Source organism: Oryzias latipes, chromosome 10 (assembly GCF_002234675.1).
Source record: "Oryzias latipes chromosome 10, ASM223467v1".
In the NCBI taxonomy this organism is placed as follows: domain Eukaryota; kingdom Metazoa; phylum Chordata; class Actinopteri; order Beloniformes; family Adrianichthyidae; genus Oryzias; species Oryzias latipes.
Window position 1 is genome coordinate 27,635,965 of NC_019868.2, and position 24,113 is coordinate 27,660,077.

The 24,113-nt window shown below is 40.5% G+C and overlaps 2 protein-coding genes across 2 annotated transcripts; both read left to right on the forward strand.

Moving 5' to 3' along the window:
• Nucleotides 1-1,990: 1,990 nt before the first annotated feature.
• Nucleotides 1,991-4,977, forward strand: LOC101170280 (ADP-ribosylation factor-like protein 9). Its single transcript, XM_004073598.4, has 4 exons — nt 1,991-2,420; nt 3,580-3,757; nt 3,898-4,073; nt 4,186-4,977. Exons 1-4 carry the CDS (start codon nt 2,184-2,186, stop codon nt 4,360-4,362), a joined length of 768 nt encoding a protein of 255 aa, XP_004073646.1. The 5' UTR covers nt 1,991-2,183; the 3' UTR covers nt 4,363-4,977.
• A 4,675-nt stretch (nt 4,978-9,652) lies between these two features.
• LOC101167631 (ADP-ribosylation factor-like protein 9) lies at nt 9,653-10,864 on the forward strand (the record flags this gene model as incomplete). Its single annotated transcript, XM_023959492.1, has 2 exons — nt 9,653-9,764; nt 9,903-10,864. Coding segments are annotated over 2 exons (453 nt in total), but the record flags the coding sequence as incomplete, so codon positions are not given.
• Nucleotides 10,865-24,113: the final 13,249 nt, after the last annotated feature.

Sequence of the window (24,113 nt, forward strand, 5' to 3'; positions counted from 1 at the left end):
TGAAATCCTTGGTTTAGGTCCAGAAAATGTAGCCGTTCCTGTCTGGTGGTCAGATTGATAGAAACGTCCTCATCCAAGCAGAAATAAGAAAAGAAAACTAACAATGGACCTACAGTAGGTCTCTGAGGGACCTCAAAGTCTCAGACTGGCGGTGGAGGACCTCAATACGCAGGAGAAACGTTTAAGAAACGTAAATATGAGGAAAAACTGGAGAAAAAAGGTGACGACCTCCAGAAGCAGGTCTGATGCTAATAAATTTAAAATCAAACTTTATAAAAGCTTTAAGGGTGAAAAAAATAATTGAAGGTTAAAAAAAAACGTTTTTTTGCATCATAGAAGTAAAAAATGAAGCATTTTAACTCGTTTTTTGTAATATTAGGGTCACTTTTTCCCCACTCCTTATAAAACAAACTGTTCAATCTTAATAAATTCCATGTCATGTACAATTATGTTTAAAAAAATCCTTTTCTATTTATCTAATCCATTTATAGTTTCACATCTTAAATAGATTTGACAAATACGTTTATGTTTTCCATGCTGAAGTTTTCTTTAAGCAAATCAAACAGCGTTGAAATCCTTGAGTTGTATCGCTAGAGGAGACATCACGTGATTCCTAATGGGAGGAGAGCACCGCCATCTTGGTGAGGTCAAGTCTCTGCTGCAGTGTACGCATGTGAAAACACTTCAATAAATGCCAGTTCATTGTGCGGGTTTCAACTGCCAAAATCGGAGAAATGAGTCCACGAAGGAGGAAGGCATAAGGACTGTAATAATTTTTATTTCAAAGCTGCAGGGAATTCATTAATAGTACATGTTTTTTTATTAATGGTACACGCTGACATGCATGATGCTGCAGGGCCATTATCAACATGTTACATGATAATTTGCTGTTGACATAAATGTAAACTTTATTGTGTTAAACCAGGATACAGTGGACTAGGACTGGGCTGTTATAGTAATATAGATTTATACATTTCTGACTCAATGACTGAACTTTTCTTGCAGGTTTCCAATGGATTCAGACTTCATGAAAAAGTGGGCCTTAGCAATATAAAGAGCTAACCCAGATGGATCACTGTGGGACCAACTAGCAATACAGTCTGGATATGTTCAAAACATTTTGGGGAAACAGATTTTGAAAAGACTGGCCAGACTGTTAGCTTGAAACCCAGAACCATAGCATCTGTGTTACACCAATGGATCACTCACATGAATCAGTAAATCTATTGGTTTTTTTGTTTTTTTGTTTTTTTTTAGGGAAAATCTATTGTTAACTTTTGTACTTATTGTTGACTTATTAATTATTATTGTTGTTATTTACTGACTTATTAGTTATTTATTTTTTTTGACTTCCTATTGATTTATTATTATTATTTATTGACGTATTATTGATTTATTATGATTATTTATCATTGTTGACTTATTGTTGGGCTTTTCTAAATAATTTAAATTACATGCCTAAGAGGTCCAAAACTTGAAAATGTTTTAAAATTATTTTTAAAAATTCTTTGTAATAACCGGTGGCCAGGCTTCTCAAGCAGGCGTGTCTCCTCTAGCGATATAACTCATTGGTTGAAATATTGTCATTCTGAACTGTTAAATATTTTTTAAAGTAAAATTAAACATAAAAATGTTCATATTAAAGCACTGTGGGGCTTACCTGTGGAGCAGCCTTGCCTAATGATCTTTTTATCACTAGTTCTTAAATTTCCTCATTTTTAAATTTGATTTTAACTATTTACCCCTTTTTTACAGTATGCATGTGTGTTGGGTGGCCTTTATGGTTACTATTTTAACTATTATTTATATTTGTATTTATTTTTTCTTTCTATGGATAGCATTTTGAGGTGTTCTGTAAGAGGAAAGTACTTTATAAAATTAAGTTGAATTTGAATTTTAAGATAAGGAAAAAACAGACAAGCCGATGGGTTTCGCATCTTTGGCTCCACCTGGTGGTATAACATTGAAACTGCGTCAACAAATCGACGGGTGTCAGCCGGAAATATCGTTTCCAGAAGTTCATCCGGAGCTTCCTGTCACCTAATCCACTTGTTGAAAAGGAGGAGCAGGAGGTCGAACAGACGAATAGAGGAGTTGAACGCAAAACTATTCAAAGAATGGCCGGTCAGGACCTCTGGAGGTCTCCCCAACTCTGCAGTTAGAGCTCCCAGCTGAAGACCACCATGGTCGGCGTGAGGGAAGTTGGCGTCTTTGGCGCCTCTGTTGTGTTAGCGGGGGGAGTCGCTTATCTAATTTGGAACCACACGTCGTTCTTCAAGCAGAGGAACCCCCCTTTACCGAAGAAGGAAAGAAGAGAAAGTAACAAAGAAGAGGAAGAGCCGGAGAAACAAGGAACACAGGAGGAGCGAGTCGTAGAAGAAGAAACGGTGACGGTGGTTACAACGCAGAAAACTTCCACGGTAAAGTGTTTTTGTGGGTTTAAAGATTCTAAAAGCAAATTAAATACTTAAAATAATTGGGAAATGTTTTATTAATTTACTTTTATATTTAATGAGCACTGCATGCCCATGATGTTCCGTTGGGGGAGGGTCTGGTTTCTCTAAGCCAATCAGAGTGCAGTATTCTGTAACCTAAGCGTCTCGTTAGCCAATAAAAACGTCCATAGAAGGCGGGCCAACCACTTTCAATAAAATAAAAAAAGGGTGTTTTTTTTATTAAACTAAGCTGGAAATCGCCATGTTGAGCTTAAACTGCCTCCGTCATGTTTTGTTTTTCATAAGTTAGGATAATTAATATTTGTTTTTATTCGTTTTTACAGAAAAAAGGAAACGATTACACCTAGCATCCAGCTTTGTTGCAAGTATGGTTGCGAGGTGGAAAAGGCAGAAGGGCATTGTGGGATATGTAGTGAAATTCACCACATTGTTTTGTACACTAAACTAAATATTTCAACGAACGTATTTAGTGAGACATACTGACAAATTATTCATATTATTATATACAAGAAACACTGAGTTTTCACCCTTTAAAAAAATACAAATTACAACGTTCTGTCATTTAATATTATTTTCGTTTTCTTTTCTTAGGATAGTACAATCATGAGTGAAGTTCACTAATGTCTTTGTAAATCTAATCACAAAATATGTTGTTTTTAACTGTCATGGGAAGGAATCATAAAAAAAAATCTTAAATAATAGTTAATGTGAAAGGCGGGTTGTTGAAGGCAAAGGTTTACAATTTTATGTAAAATTATAATAAACATGGGTCAGTACACTTTTTTTTTTCTTTTTAAACGTGTACTTTTTTCATCTCCATGTCAATAATATGATAAAACTGACACAAGGATGAATTTTCTTGTAAAGGTTTCCCATTGATTAAATTGAGCACGTATCTAATATTGAGTTTTGTTGTTTTTAACTCTGAGACAAAGATGTATTCTCTCCAATAAAGAATATTTACATCTTTAAATGACTGTATCAAAACTTTTATTTTGACAGCTGTTTTTAAACAAATCTACAATTTCTCTATGCAGCTAAGAGGTGTGTGTCAATAAAACCAAGCTTTAAGTTTCTGTTACAAACACTTGAGGCCGTTTTTTTTTTTTTTTTTTTCCCCCAGAGCCGTCCTGTGGAGACGGGTGGAACCCAGGTTCTGGTTCTGGGTCTGGAGGGAGCCGGGAAGACGAGCCTGCTGCACTGTTTTTCCGGCAGCAGCTTGGATCAGGACACGGAGCCGACGAAGGGCTTCAACGCCGTCTCCATCAGCAAAGACGACCTGCACATCGAGTTTCTGGAAAGTATGTCCGAGCTGGTCTGTGGGCGGAGGCGCCTTCACCCGCGGCGACTCACTGACCTCAGGTCTAGAGTCGACGGGAGAAGGTGATTGGTCAGGTTCTAGACGATCTCTAAAAGTGTTTAAACAAAAGTGGTCTGTCAGTTGGAGGTAACGAGGACCTGCGGCCGTACTGGCAGAGGTACCTGTCCAAAGCCCTGCTTCTGGTGTTTGTGGTCGACTCCTCCAACCCTCAGCTGTTCCCGCTGGCGAAGAAACACCTAGACGAGCTGCTGAGTCACCGCGCCAGCCTGCCTCTGATGGTTCTGGCCAACAAGCAGGTGAGCCGAAGATGAAGATAGTGAGCAGAAGTTGTCTCAAACTGTCTGTCCCTTCTTCTTCTTCTGAAACCATTGTCCTTGTCTCCACCCTCATGTGGACTCCTGCCTCCAGGATCTTCCAGGTTCCTGCAGCATCACCGATCTCCACGAGGCCCTCGGCCTGTCTGAGGTCGGGGACCGTAGCCTCTTCCTCATCGGCACCTACGTGAAGAAGGGCGACGGGGAGCCGAGCTCCGGCGCTCAGGACGCGCGGGAGGTGATCCTCCAGGTGGTCTGTGGCGGCAGATGAAGCACAAATGGGGGTTGGATGGGGCTCCATCTGACATTGTAGATCAAATCAGGTTCTCCACAGTCTTTGGGATCAAGTTCCACTTTTCACGAGTAGTTTTTTCCTTTGGACAAACGCCAGTAGAGGACAATCTTCATGGTCTGTGGTTAAAAACATAAACACACAAAATCTTCTCTTTTTAAGGGCTCAGATCTTCTAAAGCTGAATGTTTTTCTTCACAGAAACTTAAGTTTGAATCACAAACTGGTTAACCGTTAGTCGTCTTAACAACACGTCTTATCAGCTGCTGAACTGGTGGTAATGTTTGAAGCTGAACGCATCACTTATTGATGTTTTAGTCCTCAGTTGTAGAAGCCTTCTTCTGCCAGTAGGGGTCGCTGATGAGCAACTCAGAGCTTTACAGGCTCTGACAGATGTTACTCCTCTGTGATTCCGGTTCTGCTCCAGTGTTCAGTTCTGGATGTGTAGCAATGAATGTTTTTATCTCGTCTGAGTTCGGGCTGCTTTTTTTAAAAATGTTTTTATTCAAAAGTAGAAAAACGGGATGACGGGTGTCGTTTGTGTGACTTTTGGGAAAGTTTCTACGGTTACAATAAAACAACATCTTAAGCATGACTCTGCAGTTTCATATTTTCATGTTGTTTCTTCAAAGTTGGGGGGGGGGGGGGGTTGCCCTTTGACCTTTAATGAAAAGATTAAAAAAACTCAAAGGAACATCTCATCTCCTCTAGAAGGTTTCTACCCCACCTTTGGGGTTTTATCAGCTGCTCCTCCAGCGGATCGGTTTGCTCGTCTTTCCCTTTGAACGTCCTAGATCGGACGACCAAACTGTCTCCAGTTCCAAGTCGTCCTGAGGGATGCCGCCGGTCGCTAAGGACTCACGTTCTTATAGCAACAGAGTCCATACAGAGATGCAATCAGTGGCTACGGAGCGACTGCATCCAGCCTGCGAGTTCCTGGAAAACGGGGTAAATGTGTGGATGTTTGGTTCTCCTCATGTCATGGCAAAAAAAAAAATTAAAAGTACTTTAGGACATTCTTAGTTGAAAACTCATTTAAAGATGGAGCGGAAACCGGAGTTTTAGTCCTATTTTTAAAGAATTAAGTAAGTCAACATTTTCCTACAGCTGTTACCTTGACCAAAAGACGCAGATCCATCCGGTGGAGAAAGTAAACTCTGCTCGCAGCCAAACTGTCAGAGAGAAACATTTGAAAGAGCAGAAACCTCCATCACTGAAGTTGAACATTCTACTGCATTTTCTGAACCAAGATCACCTAGAACCAGGTCCTGTTCAAAAACCACAGGACCTGGACTGCTCAAACCTGGATTAAATTATGCATTAGATACTAAAGAACACATTTAACAAAGTTTCCAATTTGTAAAACCTTTCTCTGATTTGCAAAAATGCGAAATAGGATGATTTGATCGTATATTACACACTGAGTCCACCTTAGACCAGGTCCTGTTCAAAAACCGCACGGCCTGTTATTGAACTGTGTTTTATGTGTTCTTTACTTTCTAAATCATGATATAATCCAGGTTTGATCAGTCCAGGCCTGTGGTTTTTGAACAGGATCCGGTTCTAGGTAATCTTAGGGTGAAAAATGAAGTGGAATGTTTCTTTAGTGCCCTCGCCAATCAGAAGCCAACTTCAGCGTCGTCATCACTCTGCCAACACAGACGGCAACGAGTCGCTTTAAATTATATTAATTTTTTTTAAAAAGGGTTAATGTTTCAATAATATTAGGAAAGTTGTTTATTCATACAAGTACATTTTCAAAAATCAAACCACTTTTAATATATTTCATAAAAAGATTGGTTTATATTTATATTTTAATTCATTGAAATTCAGCAACCAAGGCAGTGGATTAAAAATTATTATTATTATTATTACTGTCTAAAAAGTAAACAGTCAGTTCACAAAACAAGACTTTTTTTTTTTTACTGAACATTTGCATCATATAATCCAATAGAATACAGCACCTTCCATTCTATTGGATTAAATCTGACGCATTAATGCGTCACCATCTGTACTTCAAAGGGATTGGTTGTTGCGGAAGAGCGGCTGGTCATGTGATCTCAACACCTGGGGGTGAGGGCTTTAAAATCAGAGCCAGGTGTTATTCATTGGCTGTGGTCGGCAGGATGCGGAGCTACAGGTCAATCGGTGTTCACTCTATCCGGTTTGTTTGTGAGTATTCTGCGTTTAACCCTTGTGCTATCTTAGATGACCCCACCCTTACATTGACGTGTTCTCCCTACCATGACAAAGGTGGATAAAGGTGGAAAGATTTCATGTAATCCATGGACACCAGTGAAGATCACAAATCATTGAAGAAAAAAGGTTCAGAGCACTGTCTAGTGGGTCTAGATGACCCCACTCCCAATGTTAAAGTGCCTAAGATAGAACAAGGGTTACACCTAAACTTTTGATATTTTATGGAAGTTTTCTCCTGTTGGGAAAACTTTAGAGGTTCCTAATTGGAGAACTATTAGAAGAAAGTTTAGTTGCTGAATGGCCTGAGTTTTATGTGGAGGCAAACATTTTTTTGTTTTAGATATTTTCAAATAAGTTTTTAAAACCACTAATTAATGATTAAATTATTAAACCTAACAATTTTAAAAAATCCAGTTTGGCTTTTTTCTTTAGGATTTGGGTTGCTATAGCTGCTTCCTATTTTCTTCTGTTGGATAATTCTTCTGCAGATCATCTTCCTCTCATCTCCTTTCATGGAGTTCCTCAATAGAAACGGATTCTACCGTTGGATGAAATAGAATCTGTTCATTAATATAAATATATTTCAGACTTCAAGGACTCAGACTCATTATAATAATCAGTAGTTTAGTTTTCACACCATTGATGTACGTGATCGATCCTTTCATTTGACATTTTGAAAGTGGAGCATTTTGATTGCGTTGAACATTTTGATTGCGTTGAGCATTTTGATTGCGTTGGGCATTTTGATTGCGTTGGGCATTTTGATTGCGTTGAGCATTTTGATTGCGTTGAGCATTTTGATTGCGTTGGGCATTTTGATTGCGTTGGGCATTTTGATTGCGTTGGGCATTTTGATTGCGTTGGGCATTTTGATTGCGTTGGGCATTTTGTTTGCGTTGGGCATTTTGATTGCGTTGAGCATTTTGATTGCGTTGGGCATTTTGATTGCGTTGGGCATTTTGTTTGCGTTGGGCATTTTGTTTGCGTTGGGCATTTTGATTGCGTCGGGCATTTTGATTGCGTCGGGCATTTTGATTGCGTCGGACAACTTCATTGCGTCGGACAACTTCATTGCGTCGGACAACTTCATTGCGTCGGACAACTTCATTGCGTCGGACAACTTCATTGCGTCGGACAACTTCATTGCCTTGAACAGTTTCATTGCGTTGAGCATTTTCATTGCGTTGAGCATTTACATTGCGTTGGGCTTTTTTATTGTCCTGAACATTTTCATGGCCTTGACCATTTTCATGGCCTTGACCATTTTCATGGCCTTGACCATTTTCGTGGCCTTGACCATTTTCGTGGCCTTGACCATTTTCGTGGCGTTGACCATTTTCGTGGCGTTGACCATTTTCGTGGCGTTGACCATTTTCGTGGCGTTGACCATTTTCGTGGCGTTGACCATTTTCGTGGCGTTGACCATTTTCGTGGCGTTGAGCAGTTTCATTGCGTTGAACGACTTCATTGCTTTGGACAACTTCATTGCTTTGGACAACTTCATTGTATGGGGCATTTTCATTGTATGGGGCATTTTCATTGTATGGGGCATTTTCATTGTATGGGGCATTTTCATTGTATGGGGCATTTTCATTGTATGGGGCATTTTCATTGTATGGGGCATTTTCATTGTATGGGGCATTCTCATGGCGTTGAGCATTTTTATTGCGTTGAGCATTTTCATTGCGTTGGACAACTTCATTGCGTTGGGCTTTTTTATTGTCCTGAACATTTTCATTGCTTTGAGCAAATTTTTCATTGCGTTGAGCATTTTCATTGCGTTGAGCATTTCCATTGCGTTGGGCATTTCCATTGCGTTGGGCATTTCCATTGCGTTGGGCATTTCCATTGCGTTGGACAACTTCATTGTGTTGGACAACTTCATTGCCTTGGGCTTTTTTATTGTCCTGAACATTTTCATTGCCTTGAGCAAATTTTTTTATTGCCTTGACCATTTTCATTGCGTTGAGCATTTTTATTGCGTTGAGCATTTTCATTGCGTTGTACAACTTCATTGCGTTGGGCTTTTTTATTGTCCTGAACATTTTCATTGCCTTGAGCAAATTTTTTTATTGCCTTGACCATTTTCATTGCGTTGAGCATTTTTATTGCGTTGAGCATTTTCATTGCGTTGGACAACTTCATTGCGTTGGGCTTTTTTATTGTCCTGAACATTTTCATTGCTTTGAGCAAATTTTTTATTGCGTTGAGCATTTTCATTGCGTTGAGCATTTTCATTGCGTTGAGCATTTTCATTGCGTTGAGCATTTTTATTGCGTTGAGCATTTTCATTGCGTTGGACAACTTCATTGCGTTGGGCTTTTTTATTGTCCTGAAAATTTTCATTGCTTTGAGCAAATTTTTTATTGCGTTGAGCATTTTCATTGCGTTGAGCATTTCCATTGCGTTGGGCATTTCCATTGCATTGGGCATTTCCATTGCGTTGGGCATTTCCATTGCGTTGGGCATTTTCATTGCGTTGGGCATTTCCATTGCGTTGGGCATTTTCATTGCGTTGGGCATTTTCATTGCGTTGAACGACTTCATTGCGTTGAGCACATTTTCATTGCTTTGGACGACTTCATTGCGTTGGGCTTTTTTATTGTCCTGAACATTTTCATTGCCTTGAGCAAATTTCTATTGCCTTGACCATTTTCATGGCGTTGACCATTTTCATGGTGTTGAACCGTTTCATTGCGTTGAACAACTTCATTGTGTTGGACAACTTCATTGCGTTGGGCTTTTTTATTGTCCTGAACATTTTCATTGCTTTGAGCAAATTTTTTATTGCGTTGAGCATTTTTATTGCGTTGAGCATTTTTATTGCGTTGAGCATTTTTATTGCGTTGAGCATTTCCATTGCGTTGGGCATTTCCATTGCGTTGGGCATTTCCATTGCGTTGGGCATTTCCATTGCGTTGGGCATTTTCATTGCGTTGAACGACTTCATTGCGTTGAGCACATTTTCATTGCTTTGGACAACTTCATTGCGTTGGGCTTTTTTATTGTCCTGAGCAAATTTTTTATTTCCTTGACCATTTTCATGGCGTTGAACAACTTCATTGCGTTGAACAGTTGGGCAATGTTATCTTGGCAGCAGCTTTCATCAGGACACGGACCCAACAAAGGGCTTCAACGCGGTTTCCATCAGCAAAGACGACCTGCACATCGAGTTTCTGGAAAGTATGTCGGAGCTGGTCTGTGGGTGGAGGCACCTCCACCCACCGCGACTCACTGACCTCAGGTCTAGAGTCGACGGGAGAAGGTGATTGGTCAGGTTCTAGACCATCTTTAAAAGTGTTTAAACAAGTGGTCTGTCAGTTGGAGGTAACGAGGACCTGCGGCCGTACTGGCAGAGGTACCTGTCCAAAGCCCTGCTTCTGGTGTTTGTGGTTGACTCCTCCAACCCTCAGCTGTTCCCGCTTGCAAAGAAACACCTAGACGAGCTGCTGAGTCACCGCGCCAGCCTGCCTCTGATGGTTCTGGCCAACAAGCAGGTGAGCCTGAACATGAATATAGTGAGCGGAAGTTGTCTCAAACTGCCCGTCCTTTCTTCTTCTTCTGAAACCATTGTCCTTGTCTCCACCCTCATGTGGACTCCTGCCTCCAGGATATCCCAGGTTCCTGCAGCCGTGGTTCCTGTGGTCTTTGGCGGCAGATGAAGCACAAGCGGGGTTGGATGAGGCTCCATCCGACATTGTAGATCAAATCAGGTTTTCCACACATCGGGATCAAGAGTGTCCGATGTCCTTCAACTTTTAATGAAAAGATTAAAAAAACTCAAAGGAACATCTCATCTCCTCTAGAAGGTTTCTACCCCACCTGTAATTTTTATTTTTTTCAGCTGCTCCTCCAGCGGATCGGTTTGCTCGTCTTTCCCATTGAACGTCCTGAATCGGACGACCAAACTGTCTCCAGTTCCAAGTCGTTCTGAGGGATGGCGCTGGTTGCTAAGGACTCACGTTTCTGTAGCAACAGATTCCATACAGAGATGCAATCAGTGGCTACGGAGCGGCTGCATCCAGCCTGCGAGTTCCTGGAAAACGGGGTAAATGTGTGGATGTTTGGTTCTCCTCGTGTCTGCAGGTGTCAAACCCAGATTTGGTCCATCCAACAGGTCAAGTTCTTGACAGGGAAACTGTGGGGCTTTAATTATAACTATTAACCATGCTAATATTAAAGATAAAACATTTTTGACCTCTAAATGTTATAATAAAAACCATCTTATTTACTGTATTGTTTTCCTAATCTCAGACCTAACATAGTGAACGTTACGTGAACTTTAAATAAGATATGATAAACATTTATCAATAAAGTGTCGGTTTTAAACCCAAAAGCTCCACTCTGATGTGTTTCTAGCATGTTCCTGTAGCGTTTGTATGATGTTGCTTACCTAAGCCTAAAATCGCATTTCTGAGGATTTGTTTATTCAAATCTAAGGGATTTAGGAGCAAATAATAAAATAGACATTTGAAATGGATCGTATTGCGTGGATGCTATGAATGGCTCTTTTGTCTTGGATTAATAATCCTAGTAGAACTCTTTAAAATAATAAACCCGATCTCTCCACATTTTCCGTGTCTACCATGCATTGATATACATGTACATGCTCCATGTAGCGATCACACATTCGCTGGTAGCTCCTCCCACACGCGGCTGCAGTGTCAAGCTTTAAAGAACACAATTTGTAAAAGGCGGGGCGGCACACCCCCAACAACAGGTTATAAGACAGAGCCCTGTCCATTAAGCGTCTCTCCCTGGTGTGTCCAGAGAGCTCCAGGACATAGAACTCCAACAGCCACACAGACTAACATAGTCCGCTATTCTATATTAATGAGAAGAAAAAACGCCTAACCGAAACTAAAACCGCCCAAATTATGCATACCCACCCAAAGCCATTATTACCCGCAATTTTAGAACCAAAACCGCCCAATTGGGCAGTTTGCCTTGGCAGTTTGCCAATTGGGCACTGCCCAATCTAGCAACACTGTTCCTATTTTCTTCTGTTGGATTATTGATGTTGTAAAATTGTTCAGAATGAAACAACTAAGCAGAGCCTAATTGAGTCTGAATTCTAACACCCCCCCCCCCCCCCCCACTACAACACTATTTTCTTTTCTATTTCTCATGTGAAGCCGTTCTATTTTCAGTAGGATGATGGCGCCATAAGCGCTTTGACTAAATATCTTTATCCTCAACCCTTAAAGACAGAAGTCTTTAGGATCAACCTCTAATGGCTTTTTATTTCTTTTCCTTCTCAGGAAGATCTTCAACCTGTAAGTCCTTCATGTCTTTTTTTTTCTGGCGGCAGTGCCGATCTTTCTCTCTTCTGCCAAGCGTGAATTGTTAATGTGTGCCCAATGTGACCAATGCTAAGTTTGCCCAATGCTGTGCCAAATGCTAAGTTTGCATTGGGCACAGTGAGGATGGATAAACCAAGGTTTAAGATGCACGTTGGGCAACTTAAACCTGCAGATCATCTTCCTCTCATCTCCTTTCATGGAGTTCCTCAATAGAATCAGATTCTACCGTTGGATGAAATAGAATCTGATCATGAATATAAATATATTTCACACTTAAAGGACTCATTACAACAACCAGTAGTTTAGTTTTCACACCATTGATGCAGGTGATCGATCCTTTTATTTGAAATTTTGAAAGTGGAGCATTTTTATTGCGTTGAGCACATTTTCATTGCGTTGGACAACTTCATTGCGTTGAACATTTACATTACGTTGGGTATTTTCATTGCGTTGAGCATTTTCATTGAGTTGGGCTTTTTCATTGCGCTGGACAACTTCATTGCGTTGGGCATTTCCATTGCGTTGGACAACTTCATTGCGTTGGACAACTTCATTGCGTTGGACAACTTCACTGCGTTGGGCAACTTCATTGGGTTGGGCAACTAAATTGCGTTGGGCTTTTTCATTGCCTTGGACAACTTCATTGCGTTGGGCATTTTCATTGCGTTGGGCATTTTCATTGCGTTGGGCATTTTCATTGCGTTGGGCATTTTCATTGCGTTGGGCTTTGTCATTGCGGTGAGCATTTTGATTGCGTTGAGCATTTCCATTGCATTGGACAACTTCATTGCGTTGGGCCTTTTCATTGCGTTGGGCAACTTCATTGCATTAGGCATTTTCATTGCGTTGGACAACTTCATTGTGTTGAGCACATTTTTATTGCGATGGACAACTTCATTGTGTTGGGCATTTACATTGCGTTGGGCATTTTCGTTGCCTTGAACAGTTTCATTGTCATTTTGTTGAACTTTTTCATTGCCATGGGCATTTTGATTACATTGGGCGTTTTCATTGCGTTGAGCACATTTTCATTGAGTTGAGCATTTTCATTGCGTTGGGTATTTTCATTGCGTTGGGCTTTTTCATTGCGTTGGACAACTTCATTGCGTTGAGCACATTTTTATTGAGTTGAGCATTTTCATTGCGTTGGGCTTTTTCATTGCGTTGGACAACTTCATTGCGTTGAGCACATTTTTATTGCGTTGGGCATTTACATTGCGTTGGACAACTTCATTGCGTCGGGCATTTTCATTGCGTTGGGTATTTTCATTGCGGTGGGCACATTTTTATTGCGTTGGAAAACTTCATTGTGTTGGGCATTATCATTGCGTTGGGCATTTCCATTGCGTTGGACAACTTCATTGCGGTGAGCATTTTGATTACGTTGGGCATTTACATTGCTTTGAGCACATTTTCATTGAGTTGAGCATTTTCATTGCATTGGGCTTTTTCATTGCGTTGGACAACTTCATTGCGTTGGGCACATTTTTATTGCGTTGTACAACTTCCTTGCGTTGTACAACTTCATTGCGTTGGACAGTTTCATTGCGTTGGACAGTTTCATTGCGTTGGACAGTTTCATTGCGTTGGACAGTTTCATTTCATTGCGTTGAGCACATTTTTATTGCGTTGGGCTTTTTCATTGTGTTGGACAACTTCATTGCGTCGGGCATTTTCATTGCGTTGGGTATTTTCATTGCGGTGGGCACATTTTTATTGCGTTGGAAAACTTCATTGTGTTGGGCATTATCATTGCGTTGGGCATTTCCATTGGGTTGGGCTTTTTCATTGTGTTGGACAACTTCATTGAGTTGAGCATTTTCATTGCGGTGGGCATTTTCATTGCGTTGAACACATTTTTTTTGCGTTGGACAACTTCATTGTGTTGGACAGTTTCATTGTGTTGGACAGTTTCATTTTTCTTTGCGTTGGACAGTTTCATTTCATTGCGTTGGACAGTTTCATTTCATTGCGTTGAACAGTTTCATTTCATTGCATTGGACAACTTCATTGCGTTGGACAGTTTCATTGCGTCGGGCATTTTCATTGCGTTGGGTATTTTCATTGCGGTGGGCACATTTTTATTGCGTTGGACAACTTCATTGCGTTGGGCATTATCATTGCGTTGGGCATTTCCATTGCGTTGGACAACTTCATTGCGGTGAGCATTTTGATTACGTTGGGCATTTTCATTGCTTTGAGCACATTTTCATTGAGTTGAGCATTTTCATTGCGTTGGGCTTTTTCATTGCGTTGGACAACTTCATTGCGTTGAGCACATTTTTATTGCTTTGGACAACTTCATTGCGTTGGGCATTTACATTGCGTTGGGCATTTACATTGCGTTGGGCATTTCCATTGTGTTGGACAACTTCATTGCGTTGTACAACTTCATTGCGTTGGGCATTTACATTGCGTTGGGCATTTACATTGCGTTGGGCATTTACATTGCGTTGGGCATTTACATTGCGTTGGACAGTTTCATTGTGTTGGACAGTTTCATTGCGTTGCGTTGAACAGTTTCATTACATTGCGTTGAACAGTTTCATTTCATTGCGTTGAACAGTTTCATTTCATTGCGTTGGGCATTTTCATTGCGTTGGGCATTTCCATTGCGTTGAGCATTTTCATTGAGTTGAGCATTTTCATTGCGTTGAACATTTTCATTGCGTTGGGCATTTACATTGCGTTGGACACATTTTCATTGAGTTGAGCATTTTCATTGCATTGGGCTTTTTCATTGCGTTGGACAACTTCATTGCGTTGGGCACATTTTTATTGCGTTGTACAACTTCCTTGCGTTGTACAACTTCATTGCGTTGGACAGTTTCATTGCGTTGGACAGTTTCATTGCGTTGGACAGTTTCATTGCGTTGGACAGTTTCATTTCATTGCGTTGGGCATTTCCATTGGGTTGGGCTTTTTCATTGTGTTGGAAAACTTCATTGAGTTGAGCATTTTCATTGCGGTGGGCATTTTCATTGCGTTGAACACATTTTTTTTGCGTTGGACAACTTCATTGTGTTGGACAGTTTCATTGTGTTGGACAGTTTCATTTTTCTTTGCGTTGGACAGTTTCATTTCATTGCGTTGGACAGTTTCATTTCATTGCGTTGAACAGTTTCATTTCATTGCATTGGACAACTTCATTGCGTTGGACAGTTTCATTGCGTCGGGCATTTTCATTGCGTTGGGTATTTTCATTGCGGTGGGCACATTTTTATTGCGTTGGACAACTTCATTGCGTTGGGCATTATCATTGCGTTGGGCATTTCCATTGCGTTGGACAACTTCATTGCGGTGAGCATTTTGATTACGTTGGGCATTTTCATTGCTTTGAGCACATTTTCATTGAGTTGAGCATTTTCATTGCGTTGGGCTTTTTCATTGCGTTGGACAACTTCATTGCGTTGAGCACATTTTTATTGCTTTGGACAACTTCATTGCGTTGGGCATTTACATTGCGTTGGGCATTTACATTGCGTTGGGCATTTCCATTGTGTTGGACAACTTCATTGCGTTGTACAACTTCATTGCGTTGGGCATTTACATTGCGTTGGGCATTTACATTGCGTTGGACAGTTTCATTGTTGGACAGTTTCATTGTGTTGGACAGTTTCATTGCGTTGGACAGTTTCATTTCATTGCGTTGAACAGTTTCATTTCATTGCGTTGAACAGTTTCATTTCATTGCGTTGAACAGTTTCATTTCATTGCGTTGAACAGTTTCATTTCATTGCGTTGAACAGTTTCATTTCATTGCGTTGAACAGTTTCATTTCATTGCGTTGAGCATTTTCATTGAGTTGAGCATTTTCATTGCGTTGAACATTTTCATTGCGTTGGGCATTTACATTGCGTTGGACACATTTTCATTGAGTTGAGCATTTTCATTGCGTTGGGTATTTTCATTGCGTTGGGCTTTTTCATTGCGTTGGACAACTTCATTGCGTTGAGCACATTTTTATTGCGTTGGAAAGTTTCATTGTCATTGTGTTGAACTTTTTCATTGCCTTGGGCATTTTGATTACATTGGGCGTTTTCATTGCGTTGAGCACATTTTTATTGCGTTGGGCATGTAAATTGCGTTGGACAACTTCATTGCAATGGACAACTTCATTGCGTTGGACAACTTCATTGCGTTGGACAACTTCATTGCGTTGGACAGTTTCATTGTCATTGTGTTGAACTTTTTCATTGCCTTGGGCATTTTGATTACATTGGGCGTTTTCATTGCGTTGAGCACATTTTCATTGAGTTGAGCATTTTCATTGCATTGGGTATTTTCATTGCGTTGGGCATTTACATTGCGTTGGGCATTTACATTGCGTTGGACGACTTCATTGTGTTGGACAGTTTCATTGTGTTGGACAGTTTCATTGCGTTGGACAACTTCATTGCGGTGAGCATTTTGATTGCGTTGGACAACTTCATTGCGGTGAGCATTTTGATTGCGTTGGACAACTTCATTGCGTTGGGCACATTTTCATTGCGTCGGGCATTTTCATTGCGTCGGGCATTTTCATTGCGGTGGGTATTTTCATCGCGGTGGGCACATTTATATTGCGTTGGACAACTTCATTGCGTTGGGCATTATCATTGTGTTGGGCATTTCCATTACGTTGGACAACTTCATTGCGGTGAGCATTTTGATTACGTTGGGCATTTTCATTGCTTTGAGCACATTTTCATTGAGTTGAGCATTTTCATTGCGTTGGGTATTTTCATTGCGTTGAGCACATTTTCATTGAGTTGAGCATTTTCAATGCGTTGGGTATTTTCATTGCGTTGGGTATTTTCATTGCGTTGGACAGTTTCATTGCGTCGGACAGTTTCATTCGTTTCATTCGTTGGGCATTTTCATTGAGTTGGGCATTTCCATTGCGTTGGACAACTTCATTGCGGTGAGCATTTTGATTGCGTTGAGCATTTCCATTGCGTTGGACAACTTCATTGCGTTGGGCTTTTTCATTGCGTTGGGCATTATCATTGCGTTGGGCATTTCCATTGTGTTGGACAACTTCATTGCGGTGAGCACATTTTCATTGCGTTGGACAAATTTATTGCGTAGGGCTTTTTCATTGTGTTGGGCAACTTCATTGCGTTGGGCATTATCATTGCGTTGGGCATTTCCATTGTGTTGGACAACTTCATTGCGGTGAGCATTTTGATTACGTTGGGCATTTTCATTGCTTTTAGCACATTTTCATTGAGTTGAGCATTGTCATTGTGTTGGGTATTTTCATTGCGGTGGGCATTTTCATTGCGTTGGACAACTTCATTGCGTTGAGCACATTTTTATTGCGTTGGACAACTTCATTGCGTTGGACAGTTTCATTGCGTTGGGCATTTACATTGCGTTGGGCATTTCCATTGTGTTGGACAACTTCATTGCGTTGGACAACTTCATTGCGTTGGACAACTTCATTGCGTTGGGCATTTACATTGCGTTGGGCATTTACATTGCGTTGGGCATTTACATTGCGTTGGACAGTTTCATTGTTGGACAGTTTCATTGTGTTGGACAGTTTCATTGCGTTGGACAGTTTCATTTCATTGCGTTGAACAGTTTCATTTCATTGCGTTGAACAGTTTCATTTCATTGCGTTGAACAGTTTCATTTCATTGCGTTGAACAGTTTCATTTCATTGCGTTGAACAGTTTCATTACATTGCGTTGAACAGTTTCATTTCATTGCGTTGAACAGTTTCATTTCATTGCGTTGAACAGTTTCATTTCATTGCGTTGAGCAGTTTCATTTCATTGAGTTGGGCATTTCCATTGCGTTGGGCAACTTCATTGAGTTGAGCATTTTCATTGCGTTGAACATTTTCATTGCGTTGTCCATTTACATTGCGTTGGGCATTTACATTGCGTTGGACAACTTCATTGCGTTGGACAACTTCATTGCGTTGGAAAGTTTCATTGTCATTGTGTTGAACTTTTTCATTGCCTTGGGCATTTTGATTACATTGGGCGTTTTCATTGCATTGAGCACATTTTTATTGCGTTGGGCATGTAAATTGCGTTGGACAACTTCATTGCAATGGACAACTTCATTGCGTTGGACAACTACATTGCGTTGGACAACTTCATTGCGTTGGACAGTTTCATTGTCATTGTGTTGAACTTTTTCATTGCCTTGGGCATTTTGATTACATTGGGCGTTTTCATTGCGTTGAGCACATTTTCATTGAGTTGAGCATTTTCATTGCATTGGGTATTTTCATTGCGTTGGGCATTTTCATTGCGTTGGGCTTTTTCAATGCGTTGGGTATTTTCATTGCGTTGGGTATTTTCATTGCGTTGGACAGTTTCATTGCGTCGGACAGTTTCATTCGTTTCATTCGTTGGGCATTTTCATTGAGTTGGGCATTTCCATTGCGTTGGACAACTTCATTGCGGTGAGCATTTTGATTGCGTTGAGCATTTCCATTGCGTTGGACAACTTCATTGCGTTGGGCTTTTTCATTGCGTTGGGCATTATCATTGCGTTGGGCATTTCCATTGTGTTGGACAACTTCATTGCGGTGAGCACATTTTCATTGCGTTGGACAAATTTATTGCGTAGGGCTTTTTCATTGTGTTGGGCAACTTCATTGCGTTGGGCATTATCATTGCGTTGGGCATTTCCATTGTGTTGGACAACTTCATTGCGGTGAGCATTTTGATTACGTTGGGTATTTTCATTGCTTTTAGCACATTTTCATTGAGTTGAGCATTGTCATTGTGTTGGGTATTTTCATTGCGGTGGGCATTTTCATTGCGTTGGACAACTTCATTGCGTTGAGCACATTTTTATTGCGTTGGACAACTTCATTGCGTTGGACAGTTTCATTGCGTTGGGCATTTACATTGCGTTGGGCATTTCCATTGTGTTGGACAACTTCATTGCGTTGGACAACTTCATTGCGTTGGACAACTTCATTGCGTTGGGCATTTACATTGCGTTGGGCATTTACATTGCGTTGGGCATTTACATTGCGTTGGACAGTTTCATTGTTGGACAGTTTCATTGTGTTGGACAGTTTCATTGCGTTGGACAGTTTCATTTCATTGCGTTGAACAGTTTCATTTCATTGCGTTGAACAGTTTCATTTCATTGCGTTGAACAGTTTCATTACATTGCGTTGAACAGTTTCATTTCATTGCGTTGAACAGTTTCATTTCATTGCGTTGAACAGTTTCATTTCATTGCGTTGAGCAGTTTCATTTCATTGAGTTGGGCATTTCCATTGCGTTGGGCAACTTCATTGAGTTGAGCATTTTCATTGCGTTGAACATTTTCATTGCGTTGTCCATTTACATTGCGTTGGGCATTTACATTGCGTTGGACAACTTCATTGCGTTGGACAACTTCATTGCGTTGGAAAGTTTCATTGTCATTGTGTTGAACTTTTTCATTGCCTTGGGCATTTTGATTACATTGGGCGTTTTCATTGCATTGAGCACATTTTTATTGCGTTGGGCATGTAAATTGCGTTGGACAACTTCATTGCAATGGACAACTTCATTGCGTTGGACAACTTCATTGCGTTGGACAACTTCATTGCGTTGGACAGTTTCATTGTCATTGTGTTGAACTTTTTCATTGCCTTGGGCATTTTGATTACATTGGGCGTTTTCATTGCGTTGAGCACATTTTCATTGAGTTGAGCATTTTCATTGCATTGGGTATTTTCATTGCGTTGGGCATTTTCATTGCGTTGGGCATTATCATTGCGTTGGGCATTTCCATTGCGTTGGACAACTTCATTGCGGTGAGCATTTTGATTACGTTGGGCATTTTCATTGCTTTGAGCACATTTTCATTGAGTTGAGCATTTTCATTGCGTTGGGCTTTTTCATTGCGTTGGACAACTTCATTGCGTTGAGCACATTTTTATTGCTTTGGACAACTTCATTGCGTTGGGCATTTACATTGCGTTGGGCATTTACATTGCGTTGGGCATTTCCATTGTGTTGGACAACTTCATTGCGTTGTACAACTTCATTGCGTTGGGCATTTACATTGCGTTGGGCATTTACATTGCGTTGGACAGTTTCATTGTTGGACAGTTTCATTGTGTTGGACAGTTTCATTGCGTTGGACAGTTTCATTTCATTGCGTTGAACAGTTTCATTTCATTGCGTTGAACAGTTTCATTTCATTGCGTTGAACAGTTTCATTTCATTGCGTTGAACAGTTTCATTTCATTGCGTTGAACAGTTTCATTTCATTGCGTTGAACAGTTTCATTTCATTGCGTTGAACAGTTTCATTTCATTGCGTTGAGCATTTTCATTGAGTTGAGCATTTTCATTGCGTTGAACATTTTCATTGCGTTGGGCATTTACATTGCGTTGGACACATTTTCATTGAGTTGAGCATTTTCATTGCGTTGGGTATTTTCATTGCGTTGGGCTTTTTCATTGCGTTGGACAACTTCATTGCGTTGAGCACATTTTTATTGCGTTGGAAAGTTTCATTGTCATTGTGTTGAACTTTTTCATTGCCTTGGGCATTTTGATTACATTGGGCGTTTTCATTGCGTTGAGCACATTTTTATTGCGTTGGGCATGTAAATTGCGTTGGACAACTTCATTGCAATGGACAACTTCATTGCGTTGGACAACTTCATTGCGTTGGACAACTTCATTGCGTTGGACAGTTTCATTGTCATTGTGTTGAACTTTTTCATTGCCTTGGGCATTTTGATTACATTGGGCGTTTTCATTGCGTTGAGCACATTTTCATTGAGTTGAGCATTTTCATTGCATTGGGTATTTTCATTGCGTTGGGCATTTACATTGCGTTGGGCATTTACATTGCGTTGGACGACTTCATTGTGTTGGACAGTTTCATTGTGTTGGACAGTTTCATTGCGTTGAACAGTTTCATTTCATTGCGTTGAACAGTTTCATTTCATTGCGTTGGGCATTTTCATTGCGTTGGGAATTTCCATTGCGTTGGACAACTTCATTGCGGTGAGCATTTTGATTGCGTTGGACAACTTCATTGCGGTGAGCATTTTGATTGCGTTGGACAACTTCATTGCGTTGGGCACATTTTCATTGCGTCGGGCATTTTCATTGCGTCGGGCATTTTCATTGCGGTGGGTATTTTCATCGCGGTGGGCACATTTATATTGCGTTGGACAACTTCATTGCGTTGGGCATTATCATTGTGTTGGGCATTTCCATTACGTTGGACAACTTCATTGCGGTGAGCATTTTGATTACGTTGGGCATTTTCATTGCTTTGAGCACATTTTCATTGAGTTGAGCATTTTCATTGCGTTGGGTATTTTCATTGCGTTGAGCACATTTTCATTGAGTTGAGCATTTTCAATGCGTTGGGTATTTTCATTGCGTTGGGTATTTTCATTGCGTTGGACAGTTTCATTGCGTCGGACAGTTTCATTCGTTTCATTCGTTGGGCATTTTCATTGAGTTGGGCATTTCCATTGCGTTGGACAACTTCATTGCGGTGAGCATTTTGATTGCGTTGAGCATTTCCATTGCGTTGGACAACTTCATTGCGTTGGGCTTTTTCATTGCGTTGGGCATTATCATTGCGTTGGGCATTTCCATTGTGTTGGACAACTTCATTGCGGTGAGCACATTTTCATTGCGTTGGACAAATTTATTGCGTAGGGCTTTTTCATTGTGTTGGGCAACTTCATTGCGTTGGGCATTATCATTGCGTTGGGCATTTCCATTGTGTTGGACAACTTCATTGCGGTGAGCATTTTGATTACGTTGGGCATTTTCATTGCTTTTAGCACATTTTCATTGAGTTGAGCATTGTCATTGTGTTGGGTATTTTCATTGCGGTGGGCATTTTCATTGCGTTGGACAACTTCATTGCGTTGAGCACATTTTTATTGCGTTGGACAACTTCATTGCGTTGGACAGTTTCATTGCGTTGGGCATTTACATTGCGTTGGGCATTTCCATTGTGTTGGACAACTTCATTGCGTTGGACAACTTCATTGCGTTGGACAACTTCATTGCGTTGGGCATTTACATTGCGTTGGGCATTTACATTGCGTTGGGCATTTACATTGCGTTGGACAGTTTCATTGTTGGACAGTTTCATTGTGTTGGACAGTTTCATTGCGTTGGACAGTTTCATTTCATTGCGTTGAACAGTTTCATTTCATTGCGTTGAACAGTTTCATTTCATTGCGTTGAACAGTTTCATTTCATTGCGTTGAACAGTTTCATTTCATTGCGTTGAACAGTTTCATTACATTGCGTTGAACAGTTTCATTTCATTGCGTTGAACAGTTTCATTTCATTGCGTTGAACAGTTTCATTTCATTGCGTTGAGCAGTTTCATTTCATTGAGTTGGGCATTTCCATTGCGTTGGGCAACTTCATTGAGTTGAGCATTTTCATTGCGTTGAACATTTTCATTGCGTTGTCCATTTACATTGCGTTGGGCATTTACATTGCGTTGGACAACTTCATTGCGTTGGACAACTTCATTGCGTTGGAAAGTTTCATTGTCATTGTGTTGAACTTTTTCATTGCCTTGGGCATTTTGATTACATTGGGCGTTTTCATTGCATTGAGCACATTTTTATTGCGTTGGGCATGTAAATTGCGTTGGACAACTTCATTGCAATGGACAACTTCATTGCGTTGGACAACTTCATTGCGTTGGACAACTTCATTGCGTTGGACAGTTTCATTGTCATTGTGTTGAACTTTTTCATTGCCTTGGGCATTTTGATTACATTGGGCGTTTTCATTGCGTTGAGCACATTTTCATTGAGTTGAGCATTTTCATTGCATTGGGTATTTTCATTGCGTTGGGCATTTTCATTGCGTTGGGCTTTTTCATTGCGTTGGACAACGTCATTGCGTTGGGCATTTACATTGCGTTGGGCATTTACATTGCGTTGGGCACATTTTCATTGAGTTGAGCATTTTCATTGCGTTGGACAACTTCATTGCGTTGGACAACTTCATTGCGTTGAGCACATTTTTATTGCGTTGAACAACTTCATTGCGTTGGGCATTTACATTGCGTTGGGCATTTACATTGCGTTGGGCATTTACATTGTGTTGGACAACTTCATTGCGTTGGACAACTTCATTGCGTTGGACAACTTCATTGCGTTGGACAACTTCATTGCGTTGGGCATTTACATTGCGTTGGGCATTTACATTGCGTTGGACAGTTTCATTGTTGGACAGTTTCATTGTGTTGGACAGTTTCATTGCGTTGGACAGTTTCATTTCATTGCGTTGAACAGTTTCATTTCATTGCGTTGAACAGTTTCATTTCATTGCGTTGAACAGTTTCATTACATTGCGTTGAACAGTTTCATTTCATTGCGTTGAACAGTTTCATTTCATTGCGTTGAACAGTTTCATTTCATTGCGTTGAACAGTTTCATTTCATTGCGTTGAACAGTTTCATTTCATTGCGTTGAACAGTTTCATTTCATTGCGTTGGGCATTTCCATTGCGTTGGACAACTTCATTGCGTTGGGCATTTACATTGCGTTGGGCATTTTCATTGCGTTGGGCATTTACATTGCGTTGGGCATTTACATTGCGTTGGGTATTTTCATTGCGTTGGGCTTTTTCATTGCGTTGGACAACTTCATTGCGTTGAGCACATTTTTATTGCGTTGGGCATTTACATTATGTTGGGCATTTACATTGCGTTGGACAACTTCATTGCGTTGGACAACTTCATTGCGTTGGAAAGTTTCATTGTCATTGTGTTGAACTTTTTCATTGCCTTGGGCATTTTGATTACATTGGGCGTTTTCATTGCATTGAGCACATTTTTATTGCGTTGGGCATGTAAATTGCGTTGGACAACTTCATTGCGTTGGACAACTTCATTGCGTTGGACAACTTCATTGCGTTGGACAGTTTCATTGTCATTGTGTTGAACTTTTTCATTGCCTTGGGCATTTTGATTACATTGGGCGTTTTCATTGCGTTGAGCATTTTCATTTCATTGCGTTGAACAGTTTCATTTCATTGCGTTGAACAGTTTCATTTCATTGCGTTGAACAGTTTCATTTCATTGCGTTGGGCATTTCCATTGCGTTGGGCAACTTCATTGAGTTGAGCATTTTCATTGCGTTGAACATTTTCATTGCGTTGGGCATTTACATTGCGTTGGGCATTTACATTGCGTTGGGTATTTTCATTGCGTTGGGCATTTTCATTGCGTTGGGCTTTTTCATTGCGTTGGACAACTTCATTGCGTTGAACAACGTC